Source organism: Anas platyrhynchos, chromosome 26 (assembly GCF_047663525.1).
Source record: "Anas platyrhynchos isolate ZD024472 breed Pekin duck chromosome 26, IASCAAS_PekinDuck_T2T, whole genome shotgun sequence".
In the NCBI taxonomy this organism is placed as follows: Eukaryota; Metazoa; Chordata; class Aves; order Anseriformes; family Anatidae; genus Anas; species Anas platyrhynchos.
The window spans coordinates 3,108,443-3,122,971 of NC_092612.1; the positions used below are offsets into that span (position 1 = coordinate 3,108,443).

Consider the following 14,529-nt stretch of genomic DNA (forward strand, 5'->3'; position numbering starts at 1 on the left):
GCTGTAGTCCGGGAGGCTCCGGTGCGTCCCCGTTTCCCACCCCCCCTCCCCGTGGCGACGCAGCGGAGGCGAGGAGGAGTCGGAGTCGGTTTATTTCTTAAATTAAACCTGAAGGCGGCGTGGCGTTCGGCACAGCAGCACGGGACAGGCCGGAAGGGGAGCAGCGCGGCCCCGGGGCAGCAGGAGGGGAAGCGGCCGCCGGGTCCCAGCCGTGGGGGGCGCAGAGCGGAGCCCCCCCCCCCCAGCAGCAGGGAGCCGGCCCCAGGGGAAGGCACGACCCCGTCCCACCACCCCAGGAGCAGCAGGAGGGGAACCAGCCGCATCCACTGGTGGATGAAAGCAGAACTCATGGTCCCCAGTCCCCTGGTCCTCTTGGGGGCACTGGTGGATGGGGCTGGGGCCAACAGGGGCAAGGGGACACGGGGCACAGCGTGGGCAGCGCTGCACACAGGGACGGGCTCAGCCCCCCAGGAGGGAGGAGGGTGAAGCCACACAAAGAAAGGACACAGCGGACTGGGGAGTGCTAGGGACAGGGAGGGGGGCACCGTCCCCACAGCGGGCAGAGATGAAGAAGGGAGAAGCTGTTCACATCCCCGAGGGCTGGGAGCAAGGAGGGGCAGAGGGAGCTCAAGCTGGAGAGGTACAAGGAGCCCTCCTCAAAACCCAGCCCGGATTTAGGGTCCACCAAGCACCAGTCCCAGAGAGGGACTGCACGCAGGCTAAAGGCAAAGAGCCGCCAGCAGAAGCTGATGCGCCACCGCTGCCTGCAAAGCAGTGCTCTCCTCACAGCCCCGTGCTTGGAGTAGGCTCAGCCCAGCACCATGAAGGACAAAGGAAGGGAACTGGATGGAGTCTGCCTCCCAGCTCAGCACCCTAGGGACAGAGCCAGCCCAATCCCACATGAGCACTCCCCTGGGGAAGACAGGAATGATTTCTGGGCAGGGACTGAGGTCCTGCTTCCAAGAAGAGGCAGGCAAAAGCCTCCAGGGCTGAGCCAGCCCACACACACCCTGGGACTGGACACAGGTGGGAACCCTCCATGCCCTGGAGCACATAAGTGGCATCACCAGGTGGGGAAAGGGGAGATCCTGGCCAATAGAGAGGAAAGGCAGCAGCCATTTCAGTCCCTGTCACGCACCCGGAGGGGACTCCTGCCCCCCAGCAACTGGTGCTGGAAGGAAGGACAATGACTGGGCCACTGCACCTCCCCCCCCGGCTCCTTCCCCCAGTCCGCTGAGGGAAGGGGACCAGCACGAACCAGACCAGCCTCCATCCACGAGGAAAGGGGTTAGAGCAGCAAACGATTCAGGCACCAGCACTTCCAAGCTGGGATGAGGCAGCCTCTGACAGCTGATGCAGACACACGGGGATCCAATGAAAGTGCAACTTGGATTTCCTCTTCTTTACCAAACAGCCCACGTGTGAGGGACAAGCCAGGGCCCCCACCCTGCTAGGGTGCCCGGAAGGCGTTGGTGGCTGCACCCGCAGCAGCGTTGGCCGCCGCTGTGCGCACTGCCTGGTTGGAAAAGACCCCTGCGGCAAACTCCTCCTGCGCCTTCTGGAAGCTGGCACCCGTCCGGCGGTACAGAGAGTGAATCTGGAAGAGAGCAGCAGGCTCAGGAGTCACTGCCCCAGCCCCATTCCAACACCAAGTGCACAGAGCTGTGCTCCACGCCAGCCCAAACCCACGCGTCCCGATGTTTTGCCCCCAGTGTTCACTCCTCGCTCACCTTCTTCAGCATAATGATGCCCAACACAGCCACCGCTGTGAAGAACAGGGACACCAGGATCATCATCACAGCCACAGCCGTGTTCTTCCTCAGCGCTATCAGACTCAATATCCAGCCACTGTAAAACAAGCAGTGGCTGTCCACGGGTTCCCTCTGCCCCACCCGCCTCCCCCTGCTCCAGGGTGAGCGCAGCACGTACCTGAAGCCCCAGTTGGGTATGCCGATGGCCTGCAGCACGTACATCACATTCTGGGCAAAGAAGACGAAGAAGAAGACAAAGAAGTTGAACGAACTGTCACTCCTGGGAGAAAGAGACAGACGAGGTTAGGCCAGAGAAAGGCACCAGACATGCAGCCACCTCCCTTAACCGGTGGTTAAGGGACTTGTAATGGGGAGAGGGGGGAAGCAAGAGGAAGAGGCACAAGGCAGTACAGGGATGTCCAACAACAGCCACAGGAAAACACTCCAGTGACCTCCTTTGCCCCATCCAGAGCAAAACGTGTTCCTCACAGAGGGGTTCAGCCCAGGATCACATCCCAGAGACCCATAGGAAACACAGGTACGGTGCTGGGACACCCTCAGTGCGCAGTCCTGGTTTAGCACAGAGCCTGGTTTCCTCTGTTACAAGCACCAGCCTGGCAGATGTCCCACCCCACTGCTTTGCTGGCCCGCGAGCTCCAGCAGATACACACCTGAAGGCTTTGTACATGGGCCTATACCAGCAGACGAAGGAGCAGGGCGTGTAGAGAAGAGCCCAGAGAATGGAGAGGCCGAACCCAGACCCTGACGAGGGATCCACGCAGAACCAGGCGAGCGAGGACAAGAAGTTCAGGAAGAGAGCAATGGTGCTGGCTGAGGGAGAGGACATCGGTCAGGCGCCCCAAGCAAGGCTCGCCACTCCCCATGCCAAGAAATCACCCCCCTGGGCCTAGGCACCGAGTTGCAATCGCAACTCCTCCAGAGCAGCAGCATTCCCTCACGTGCAGGAGGCTCGATCCTCCACCTGCTCCCCAGACCTCACGTTCCACGCGGGGACTCACCCATCCAGAGGTAATACATGGTCGAAACTGTCTTCTGGAAGTCAGCGGGGATCTCCACGGGGATGTCCTGGTAGAAGCAAGGCTTCACGGGGCAGAAGGACGGTAGCGGGGGCCAATTGTTCAGTCTCGCTGCAGAGCAAAAGGAGGTGAGAGGCGGAGAAGGGCAGCACCGTGCAGAAGGGGCCCGAGGGGCTCGGGGCCGCCGCCGCGGGGGCACTCACTGGCACCGCTGCCGAGGGCGGCGTTCTGCAGCTCCCGCTCCCGCCGGTCCAGCTCCTCCGCCTTGCGGTTCAGCTCCTCCTGACGCTTCAGCAGCTCGGCCGTGGCGGCTGCCGCCGAGGCCTGCGGAGGACACGCGGCGCTCAGCTGCCCGCTCCTCCCCCGGCCCCCCCGGGCTGCCCCCGCCCAGCCCCGGTACCTGCGTCCCGTAGGAGCCGTAGTTCCGGGGCTCCGTGGGGCTCGGTCTCCTCGGGGGCTGCGCGGTTCCCTGCGGCGGCGGCACGCCTACGGCGGGCGGGGCCCCGGCCGGGGCATGGTACGGCGGCGGCGGCGGCTGCGGGACCGAGAGGGAGGCGCTGAGCCGCCGGGAGCGCCCGGCCGCGACGCGCCGAGCCCCGGGCAGGGCCCCCGGGAGGCGGCCCCGGGACACCGCGGGGCCCGGGCCCACCCCCGGCTCACCGCGCCGTTCTCGAAGGGGTTGTAGGCGTCCAGCGCCGCGCTCTCGGGGCCGGGCCGGTGCTGCACCACGGCGGGGTCCTGCAAGAGACGCGGCGGGGGCTGGCACCGGGAGCGGGGCCGGTACCGGGGCCCGAAGCGAGGCCCGGGGGCGGAACGGGGCCGTCCCGCACCTGGAAGGGGTTGTCCGGGAGCACCGCGGGGCCGCCGCGCTGCGCCATGGCCGCTCCGGGACCGGCACCGGCAGCACCGGGACCGCCCCGCGACGGCACCGGCGGCTCCGGACGGGCCTCGCCGCAGGGGGCTCTGCGCCTGCGCGGGGCGGGGCGAGGCGGAAGCGAGCACGTGACGCGGCCACGTGGCCCTGGGGTCACGTGGCGCCGAGCCCTTTTCTTCCCCCCCCCCCCCTCCTATTTCGGCCGCTCTGCCCCGTCCGCAGCGCAGGGGCTGCTGGGAGCGCGTCCCCATGGCAACGCCGTCCCCATGGCAACGCCGGGATGGGGCCCGGCCTCCCCGGGGCCTACCAGGCCTCACCGGGCCCCACCGGGCCTCGCCCCACCCGCCCTGGGCCCCGTTCAGCCAGGCCCAGCAAAAAGGCGCTTCCCCCTGCGGGGACCCAAAAGGTCTCAGCCCCAAAGCCGAAGATTTGCCCAAATCTCGCCGCTGCAGCCCCGGGGCCAGGCGAGCGTTAGCCCCGGGGGCAGCAAGGCGGCTGCTTCACCGCCCCCCAGCGATGCACGGCGGGTTTCGTGGACGTGAAACGGTCAGGGAGGAATTGGTGGCACGACAAGCGGCTGGGGTAATTAAAGTGGTGCCTCCCGGATGGGTTATTTATAGGGATCACCCATTCCAGCAGCTACAGGCAGCGTGCCGACAGCCCCTTCCCAAAAAGGAATTCCCCAGCACAAGAGAGAAATCCCCACCTGCCTCTAGTTCCCATCCCAGACTTCAGTACTCAGCAGCAGCTACGCCTCTTGTCTAAAAATCTCCCCTCCTTCTGAATAGAGGAGACTTAAAGTTACGCACAAAGCTGTGAGCTCCCCCCTCAGCCCGGACAGCTGCCACCTCACTGTGGTGCTCTTGGCTGGGAAGTTAAAAGCTGCAGATTCAGATTTTGGACACCAGGGTGCTGTGTTTTTTGAAGTCTGACAGACTGCAGATATTATTTGCTCAATTTAATTCCAATGCAGGCTCACCCAGGGGCTGGCTACAGATGCAGCAGGACCAGGTCTTCCCCCCACTCTCATTCCCTGGCACACACCACCTGTGAGCTGCGTGGCTGGCTGCCGTCTGACTGGGCAGTGCTGCAGGAACCAGGTAAAAGCTTCCAGCACAAGCTCTTTAAGACCACAGGTGCGTGGAGATGAGCCAGTGTCACTCCTTCTGTGACACGCCCAACTAACTCCAGGTGAAGCTGGTGTTTTCCTTTATCTCTTTGCATGATAACATGGACAGTCTGCCACAGACTGATGGCACAGCAACAAAGGGGGACACTTGTGTAGAACAGACCACGTCTGCTGTTCCTGACACAAGACTCTTGCAGACACGCGTGGGCAAAGCAGCAAGACAGAGGTCCCATCAGGTCTATGACTTTTTTCCCATGGAAAAGCCCAAGTCAAGGGCCCAGCCTCACAAAAAGGCCCAGCCAGACCCATTTCCCTGTGCTGGGCTACAGCACACACTGTTGGGCCACCCCCTGTAGGCATCTGTACAGCCCTCGATCACCTGCCCATGGAGTAAGGGGGTTTCTCTAGTAAAGCAGCACCGAGGCTGCTCCCTTCAGACCTTTTGTGCCTGGCTTTACCACACATATCTAAGTAGTCCCTGTTATCCTTTTGCTAGGAGGAAGACTTGTTTCATATATTAAATCTTCCCACCTTTGAATACGAGTCTCAGGGCACAACACAGGACCCACGTTTGGCCACCCACCATGCCAGAATCTGCTCGTCCTGGACCTATTTCAGGCCAGCTGCAGCAGCTCAGAGCAGCTCAGACAACAAGACCATCATCCAAGCTTGGGAAGACCTGGGCAGGTGGGTGAATAAAGCTGGCTTTGTTACCCAGGGGTTTACCAGACTGAAGCAGCTTTCTTCCTGCAACACGAGGATGCATCTTCCTTGTCTCTGCAGGGTGCAGCACAGTCACCGCCTCTCAGGAGTAAAAACCACCAGCAGAACAGCCTCAAGACAGGCTGCAGCTGGTCCAAACACAGGCCGGAAGGTTTATTCACTTCATATTTACTTCTCACAAAGACTGTACAAAATTCTTATAAAACTCTGGTGTGGGGATGGGCTATGACATTGATCCAAAAAATAATTCCCATGCAATCCCACCAGTTTCATAACTTACAAGGAAACAGATAAGCTACAGAGCTGCGAGTCCTGGAGTATTTACACTGAGGCGGGCAGGAGAGAACAGGAGACAAAGCAACACATGAACAGAGGTATTTACAATATGGACATACAAGCCCCTCGCCTCACGATAGCGGCAGCAGCAACAGCAGGAGGTTGTGGTGCTCAGAGGCTGATAGAGAATATGGGCTATTTACAGTATCTCACATATTAACAGCTTTACAAACATGTCCAGGGAGTTTATGTATAAAAAAAGCACCAAATGTCTGAATAGAAATCACACAGGCCTCCACGGGGGCTAGAATCTGAGGGCAGGCTGGCACCTCTGGCGTCACCGGCTGATGTCTCTGCTAGAGTCCCACATTTTTGTGCTTGGCTCCATCTCCAGCATGTCGAAGAACGGGTGCTTGAGGGCTTCAGCCAGGCTGATGCGCTTGGACGGCTCGTACTCCAGCATGCTCTCAATGAGGTCAAAAAGGCGGTGATGGTCCTCGGCCTCAGAAGTCAGGTACCGCTGTGGAGAGAGAGGGGAGAGGTCAGGGCGGAGGACGCTGCACCCCGTGCTGGTCACAGAACACTCCCTGGGCTGAACAGCTAAGGTGGGGGAGGACTGGTCTGTTCAGACCTGCATTCATCCTAAGCCTGAACTCTAGGCCACTTTAACAAGCACAGAACTGTCAAGGGTTTTCCCCCTTCCCCATCTTCCCCAGACACTTCCTGAAGTCTCCTTGCCCTCCTCCTCATCCACTTGAGGTTAAGCTCAGGCTGCTGCAGTCCTCCTAGTTTATGTCTGGGACAGCCAAGGCTCCTTCAGGAAGATACTGGTCTGACCCTTTCAGTGGCCCAACCTTGCCCACGGGAAGAATCTTCAGAACTGGGGCTGGCACTGTAAGACTCTGCAATGAGAAAAGGATAAAGCAACCAGGTGCTCCTGCCCACCCCGCCTTACCCGCAGTGGCTTGCAGTTTTCCCTAACATAACGGCCAGCAGAGGTGTTCTCATCCCAGTCCAGGCGGCCATGGTAGAAATATTTTTGCTTCCTGTCAGAGTAAGAGGTGGGAACAGGTTACATCCAAGCACCAAACACCTTGCAGCAGAAGCAACGCGCCAGCCCTGCCACTAATCTGCCGGGGGCACACACATCACTCAGGACACTGCAGCAGCACGGACTGACTCAGCAGGCAGCTGCAAAGTTTGATCCCTTGAAGAGAACCGCTCTACATAAAGCGGGGAAGAGCCAGGAAGCCTGCAGTGCCCAGCTGGCCTTTCTCACCTGGTCTTCCGGATCATCCGAGAAGGAATTGGCCCCAAGATCCTCTCCATCATGGCCAGGTGCTCCCGGTTGTCATGTGTCTGAGGGAGACAAGCATAAAGGGGAGGCATGAAACAGATTACAGTCTTTCTGCCTCCAGACCCGGGTGATTCCCAGTTCAGAACCCCCTGCTGGCCAACGCCTCGGTCATCTCTACAGGCCTGCAGTGATGGAGGAAACTCCATCAGCCCCAGAGGCTCCTGGCTGTGCTGGGCAACAGCCACATCCTCTTTCACCAGTTGTGAGGAAGCCACAGAGCATACGGTTCTCACCTGAAACAGGGTGAAACCCACATAATACTCAAAGATGATGCAGCCGATGCTCCAAACATCACAGGGCTGGCTCCAGCCAAGCTCTAAAAAACAATGTATTGAAAAGAAAATACAGTTATGGCCCCGGATTCCAAGTCCCTCTCCCTCACCCTTTTAAAAATCAACAAGTAACTGGAAAAACAATTCCCATTCTGGCCTTCTCCTGCTACATTAGTGGCAATACGCTGCCCAGCTGATAGCAATGCCAAAACCACCAGTTTCAAGTTGTTGCCCCCAGCCCTCTCTGAATTAATCCAGCAGGCAGCTCCCCGTGCCCTCGAGACAAACGCCTGCAGCTGCAGAAAGGCCAGCGAGAACCTACCCAGTATGACCTCCGGGGCCCGGTAGTGCCTGGTGGAGACAATTGTGCTGTGATGCTCGTGATCAAATGTGGCACTGCCAAAGTCCACCACTCTGATGGCCGTGCTTTTCACACTCCGCTCATCTCGCTTCTTTGTGAGGGAGAAAGACAGCATTACTCAGCAGCTTCCAAACAAGGACCAACACACAAGGACCTTACACAACTGAGGCTTGCCACAGGAGACCAGGGGAAGGGAATGCTTTGCAGGGTCTATTAGTGCTGGCGCATACCCTCCAACGTGCAGCACAGCACCTCCCAAAAAAAACTCTCATTCAGCTGGAGTCTGTGGTCTCCATAGCTTACTTGTATACAGGCAGTTCACCCAGATTTGTTCTGAACAAACACGTGAACGCAGCCAGCCAACACTATCTCCTATAGCCCAACTCCTCCCCGTGCTAAGGTCAGGGACAACAAGAACCCGAGAGGACACTTCTAGAGCAAAGCTGTTGCGTTACCTTTTCCAGGTTATAGGTGAGTTCGTAGTCAGAGTTCACAAAGAGGATGTTCTCGGGTTTGAGGTCAGTGTGAGTGAGTTTATTGTCATGCAGAACTGAGGGAGCAAACAGAACCAGGGTCAAGAAACAGAAGCAAAACGATGCTGCATCCACCTGATGAGCAAACAGCATTAACTTGGGTTGCTGCTGGCACAGTTTTAGCCCATGTTTGAAGTTGGGTGTGAACAGACAGGCCAGTCTAGGCCAAGGTGCTTCGACAGAAGCACAAAGATTGATCGCATCGATCACCAGAACGTACACAGGGAGGTGGAGGCTGAAGTGCTCTGGGCAGCTGCCAGCCCACAGGCATCAGAAGCATTATAACCAGGCAAAGAAAAAGGATTCACCCCAGGCACACATTCACCAGGGAGGGGCAGGAAGGCTCAGTCTCAGGACTGGCACAGCAGCACTGTGGCAAAAACTCATTGCATCAGGCCACCAGCTGCAGAACTGGTGCTGAAGTTGGGAGCCACACAGCTCTCCAGGTCAGTCACGGACCAGCAGAGAAAAGAGCAGTGAACACTTACATTTCACGGCCTGGCACACCTGGTAGGCCATGTGCCGCACTTGGTGGATGGGGTAAGGCAGATAGTTGTTGTCCTTCAGGAAATCAAAAGTGCTGAGCCCCAGCAGTTCGAAGGAGATGCACATGTGGCCATGGTAGTCAAACCAGTCAAACATCCTGACGCACAGGCTGAAGAGAAAGAGTCAGATTCGGGACAGATCTGTACACACCACTCAGATGGGCTGTCCCTGCACCAGGCTCACCCTTTCCTTGCTTGGTCTGTATCCTGTATCAAGGCAATGCGCCACCAAAAACTAGCTACAGATGAATTCAGTCACACACCAAACACCTCTCTCATCCCATCCCTACAACTGCACTAGGACGATGCTTTCCCTTCCATTTTGTCACCAGCTGAGTGCACTCACTTCTTGTTCTCAGGATCCTTCTCGTTGATTTTCTCCAGCACATTTATTTCTAGTCGGGCAGCCTCTTTGTATTTCTCCACGTTTTTAATGATTTTGAGAGCAACACGTGCACCACCCCTGGGGAGAAACAGGAAGAAAACTCAAGGTCACTCTGGAGTTGTGTCAGAGACTGTGCCCTGCAAAAAAAGGGCTTTCTGAACTAGTCTCTTCACGTGAAGATTTATACATCCTCTCCCTCGCTATGAACAGCCCTGAGACTCCCCCCAGTCCCTCTCCAACACATGGATGACCCAACGGGATGAGCACCCACACAAGCAGAGGAATACTAGAAATTGAGGGACCCATTTCCACCTGCTTTAAGCACGAGACTATTTCACCAGCTGCGCTGCCTTTTTTCCTCATCGCCACACCCCTCCCTGCCCCAGGAGCGGGCGTACCTCCGGTGATCCATGCACTGCACCACTCTGCCGAATGTGCCTTCCCCTAAGGTGCTAATAATCTCATCTGGGAGGGAGAGAAGAAGAGAAAAGCCCATGAGAGAGTGAGCACGACCTGGATGCAGCGCATACACAAGGCAGAGGAGAATGCATTGCAACACCTAACCTGCACACAGCTTGAGAGACCGGAGCAGCGGAAGGCTGACACCGGCTGCACAAGGCAACTGCCCTAGTTCCCTGGCACTTCAGTAACAATACAAAATATAAACGTAGTTTTAACAAAAGGGGAAGGAAAAGGAGAGGGTTTCTCTTTAATAAACAATGAAAATAAAATGAAACAGAAAGATAAGACAGATCTGCGACTGCGATGGGAGCTTAACTAGAGAGCTAAATTATGTTACGATTTGGCTGTACATCTTTCTTGTAGCCAGTCGCCGACGCGATAGATCAGATGCCCCTCGTCGTCGTCCTCCACACTCTTGGCCCTTCTGCTGCTCTGTCGACTCCGCTGCTGGCCCAGGCAGACAGGGAATTCATCATTCACCAATCAGATTTTCAAACCAGCGCAGCAGCCAGCGTCACGCATTGGTTGGTTTGGAAATTCACATGGTTGTTTGAGGAGGGGTTGCAGGAGGAGATTCCCAGCCAATTCATACGGCACAGAGGAATATATAACGATAGGGATATTGCAAGGGAACATGTCAAGATACAACACACTAGCTCAGAAAAGAAAAAAACAGTTTGCTTTTCGTTGTAGCAAAAAAAAAAAAAAAAAAAAAAAGAAAAAAGAACCTACAAACAGCCCCACCCGAACCAGTGTGAGAGCAGAGACGGGCAGAACGAGGGCTAGCAGAGGGGCAGTGGAAGGAACCAGCTGCTCTTGCTCCTGTGGGGGCTTGGAGAGGAACGGCACTGGCCTATGGGTCCCGGATCAGTGCCAAGAGAGCACGCCAAAGCACGACTCTGCAGCCGGGCACTCAGTGACCGCAGGGAGAGGCTTGCTTCAGCCCCGCATGAGCCACTGAGGAAAGGCAGCAGGAGGCAGGTGCTGGGAAGTCCTGCACAAGCAAAGGGCCAGACTGCCCCACAGACACTGCCCATCCCCTTCCAACAACCTCCCATGGTGGCTTCCCCCAGCCCCAACACTCAGATTAAGATGAATTCAGAGATTTCAGAAGCAACTCTTGGTACAACGATCCATCCAAAACCAGAGAGAATTTACAAGTAACTGCCCGGGGGCAGATGTGACACTTCTTTCTAGACCCTCCCCCAAAGAAGCTGATCCTGGAAAGGCCAACTTCCAGGAGAGAAGCAGAGGCCCAACAGGGAATAGGGACAGCCTGGGATGAGGCAGATGAGAGATTTTATGTCAGAGAAGAGAAAACTCCTGCCTTTGGTTCCGCTAAGCATCCCCACACCTGGGAGCAACCAGACAGCAGACTCGGGACCTGAATCCAGCCCATAACCCCGTCCCTGGACACACAGTCAGAACAGACCAGACAACACTGAGAGCTCCACACACAGAGCAGAGAACATGTCTGGGGTCTAACAGAAGTGGAAGGTGAACAGCAGAACAGACAAGAAGAGAAAGCCGGGGACACTGCTGGGAAGAGCCTGGGATGGTGACTGCCTCCACCCGGACTGACCAGGCCACAAGCTACGTTCACCTGCCAAAGCCCCTGGCGTGACAACCCAAGTCAGCTGCGCCCACCCAAAGGATCCTGCTCTGACACAGGACCCAGCTCACAGAGACGGGGCCTCCTGCCACAGAACACAGGCCCGGATCAGGGATCAGCAGGGGCCACGGGGACCTGTCGCAGACAGACCGAGCTCTCTGGGATCAGGAGCAGCTGAATGCTTTCTGTACAAACCTCACACAAAGACCGCTCAGCTGGGGTTCCTAGACAGCCCTTTAATGAGCATCACCACACCAAAGCAGCGCTCTGTAGGGATAAAGGAGCTGTGGAGCACAGCACCACCCCAGGGGGACATGCCAGCCCTGCGGGGCACGCCTGGCCTTCCACCTCTGAGCGGGCAACGCTAAGGCAGGGTCTGAGCTGCCTGTGCCCAGCTGGCACAGGGCAGCCACTGCTGAGGCGCACCAGGCCGGTGGAAAGGAATCGCTGCCTGCATCAAAGGCTTTCTAGGTATTTCTCAAGCTGAGTCCGAGAGAGTGTTAGAAAGTGAGTTTTCTACTTACCCAGCTTGCCACCTGCGAGAGAAAGGTTACAGGGGAGGCCCAGCACAGCAGGATACTCACCGATGAGGAGCGACTAAAGGACCGGCTGCGGCGCCGCCTCCGCCTGTGCTTACGCCGGCTGCTTTTGCAGCTCCGGTAGCTGCCCTCGCGGTCCCGGGAGCGCCGGTACTCGTAGGAATGACGGTACTCGGGTTCATAGTAGGCTTCTCCTCGCTCGCGGCTGTAATCGTTCCGCCGGTAGCTATCACAGTAACGCCGGTCGTAGGCCCTCCTGTCCGCTGAGTGGTCGTCGTAGCTGGGGGAGAAGCAACCCATGGGGATAGGATTACGAACACTGTTCAGGAAGTGACAGCTCAGAGCACGAGAGCCTGCTAAGTACAGGACAGGCCGAAACACCTCGGGTCAGCTGGGGACAGGTGAGGCGCAGGGTGGCTCTGGCAAAGCGATAGCAATACGAATCAGCCAAAATCCGAGCAGCTCCACGGGGCTGACTCACCTCCTGGACCGAACGTGGTAGCTGTCCTCCCGACGGTGCCGACGGTCACGCTCGCTGCTGCTCGACCGTGACCGCGTCCGCCGTCGCTTGTGCTTGCGACTTCTGTAACGCTCATGGTAGCTGCCCCGGCTGCTGCGCTCCGACGAGCGGTACCTTCTAGAGTGAGGCATCTGCAGGAACAACACAAGGCCGTGACTATGAGGCAATGGCAAGGGAGAGAAACCAGCACACACAGTCAGTAACCAAAGAACCGTTAGGACAAAGAGGGGGAAGCAATCAGCATGTCTAAGTACGCACGGGGGATTTGAGAGGGAGGGGACAAACCTCTGAAGAACCCCAGAACCTCGTAAGAGTGAAGATGCAGCCACTCCCATGGGCCATGCCTGCTGTGGTTTTGTTCTCCAGGTTACGATTCCCCCTTCACTTCTTATCCATGGCCTTTACTGGCCACAGCTCCAGGAGCAGCATTTGTGCTTTCAATGCTCCTGCTTTCTCTCCCTGACCCTACGCCCTCCCCAGGAAGCAGAGACTCTCCACCAAGAAGAACTGACAATAAAACAAAGCTCAGGATGTTACTGATGCCAGGCCCAAATCCTTGCACCAGCACCTGAGTGGGCAACTGCTGAAGAAATGCGTCTGTCCTGCTGCTGAGCCAGCACCACCTACAGCTCTCACTCCAAGCACAGAGGCCCCTACAGGATCCAAGGAGCAGGAACGCCGTCTGCACGCACAGATGTGTTAAGGCAGCCTCGTAGGCCTTACCTCAGAGGCAAGGAATACTCACAACTCTGCCCTGTAGGTGGGACGTTAGAGTCAAGAATGAAGAAGAAAATGCCTCAGTAAGACCATACACCCAGTTCCACCTCTGAAGCGCGAGTTCTTAGGGTCCTGCTCCTACCCCCAGACCTCGCTCCAAAAACATCAGACTTTCCCAACGCGTATTTTGGTTCTCAAGCATTGAGCTGCTAGATCTGCCCTGTCTCCGCAGGTAAGAAGCTGGATTTCTGCCCACAAACCTCCTGGCGGATCTTTCCTCCCCCCTCAGAACGCACCCTCGCCTACCTGCCTTTCTGCCCGCAAAACTCTGCTGACGTTAGGGGCAGGGCTACCAGAAGGCAAAGCTACTCCCACAGCCGTGGCGAGCTACAGGCACGTACTCATCGCACGCCGACAGATCTCACCCTCGGCAGCCAGGCCGGGCTCGGCAGAGCCCCTGGCGGTCCCTCCCCGGCGGTGGCTCACCGACACCCGGCGCTGGGGCCAAGGCGAGCGCTGAGCCCGTCACACCCCCAGCGAGCGCCGCGCAAGGGAGACGCTCCCAGCCCTTAATTAAAGGCAGCGCTGGGAGGCGACGCTGGCAGCCCTCCAGCGGCCGGGCAGCCCTCCTGGCGGGCAGGCGGAGGCCGCACCGGGGCGTTTCGCTGCGCTGGAACCGGTTTGGGGATCATCGGCGGCGGGGCCGGGCCGCCAGCAGCGAGCTCGGCCGCCGGGCGGGGCCCGCACCGGACGCGGCGCCGAAAGAGGAAGCGCCGGGACCCGACCGCAGAGAGAGGCCCGGGGCCGGGGCACCGGGACGGACCGCGCCGGGAGGGGGGGGAAGAGGGGATGGGGAGGGCTCGGACCCCCCGCCCGGTGCCCCCGGGCCTGGCCGCGGCCTCCTCGGGCGCTCTGGGCCCGCCCCGCGAGCGCCCCCCCGGAAGCGCTCGGGCCTCGGGAGCGCGGCCCCGACCTTGGCGAGGAGCCTCCGGGAGGCCCTGCCCGGCCCGGCCCGGCCCGGCCCTGTCCAGCGCGGCCCCGGGGGGCGCCGCCGCCGCCGAGCACGGAAGCGGCCGCCGCGGCCTAACCCCGCCCGCCCCGCCCCGAGCCGCACCGTCCTCGCAGCCAGCCCGGTGCGCTTGTCCCACAGGAAGTCCGTGATGGCGGCCGTGGGCCCCCGGGGATCCCGGGCCCCGCTCCGGCTCCTCTCGGGCTCCTCCGCCGCTCGTCCTCGCCGCCGCCGCCTCCTCCGCCGCGCCCCGCCGCGCCGCGCCGCCGATCCGGGTCTCAGCCAGGCCGCGCGCACGCACGACGCACACGCGTACGCGCTTGCGTCACGAGGCGCGGCGCGCGCACGGGCCCGCGCGCCGAGGAGGCGGGGCGGGACCGGGAGGGAGGGGGCGGAGGCGGGGCTGGGGGCGGGGCCTCGCGCTAAA

At 59.0% G+C, this 14,529-nt stretch overlaps 1 protein-coding gene and 1 long non-coding RNA gene across 6 annotated transcripts; one reads left to right on the forward strand and one right to left on the reverse strand.

Annotated features, from left to right (window-relative positions):
• Positions 1-74: 74 nt before the first annotated feature.
• Positions 75-14,415, reverse strand: LOC119713758 (dual specificity protein kinase CLK2). Of its 5 annotated transcripts, XM_072028135.1 has the most exons (20): positions 14,208-14,406; positions 12,338-12,507; positions 11,902-12,136; positions 10,056-10,152; positions 9,642-9,708; positions 9,205-9,321; positions 8,802-8,968; positions 8,236-8,330; positions 7,742-7,871; positions 7,381-7,463; positions 7,070-7,149; positions 6,746-6,836; positions 3,449-3,526; positions 3,189-3,323; positions 2,992-3,112; positions 2,771-2,899; positions 2,423-2,582; positions 1,930-2,031; positions 1,731-1,848; positions 75-1,597 (listed from the first exon to the last, which is right to left on the reverse strand). In XM_072028135.1, the coding sequence occupies exons 2-20, from the start codon at positions 12,505-12,507 to the stop codon at positions 1,451-1,453; spliced, it is 2,322 nt and encodes a 773-aa protein (XP_071884236.1). In that variant the 5' UTR covers positions 14,208-14,406; the 3' UTR covers positions 75-1,450. The 5 variants fall into 5 exon arrangements, with proteins under 5 accessions (XP_071884236.1, XP_038023700.1, XP_038023698.1 ...); XM_038167770.2 differs by lacking the exons at positions 75-1,597; positions 1,731-1,848; positions 1,930-2,031; ... (3 more) ...; positions 3,189-3,323; positions 3,449-3,526 and adding an exon at positions 5,667-6,310 and having other exon boundaries at positions 10,056-10,149; positions 14,208-14,415; XM_038167769.2 differs by lacking the exons at positions 75-1,597; positions 1,731-1,848; positions 1,930-2,031; ... (3 more) ...; positions 3,189-3,323; positions 3,449-3,526 and adding an exon at positions 5,667-6,310 and having other exon boundaries at positions 14,208-14,415.
• LOC139999563 (uncharacterized) lies at positions 3,924-5,701 on the forward strand. Its single transcript, XR_011805021.1, has 4 exons — positions 3,924-4,244; positions 4,636-4,762; positions 5,288-5,478; positions 5,575-5,701. It is a non-coding gene; the product is annotated as an uncharacterized lncRNA (long non-coding RNA).
• Positions 14,416-14,529: the final 114 nt, after the last annotated feature.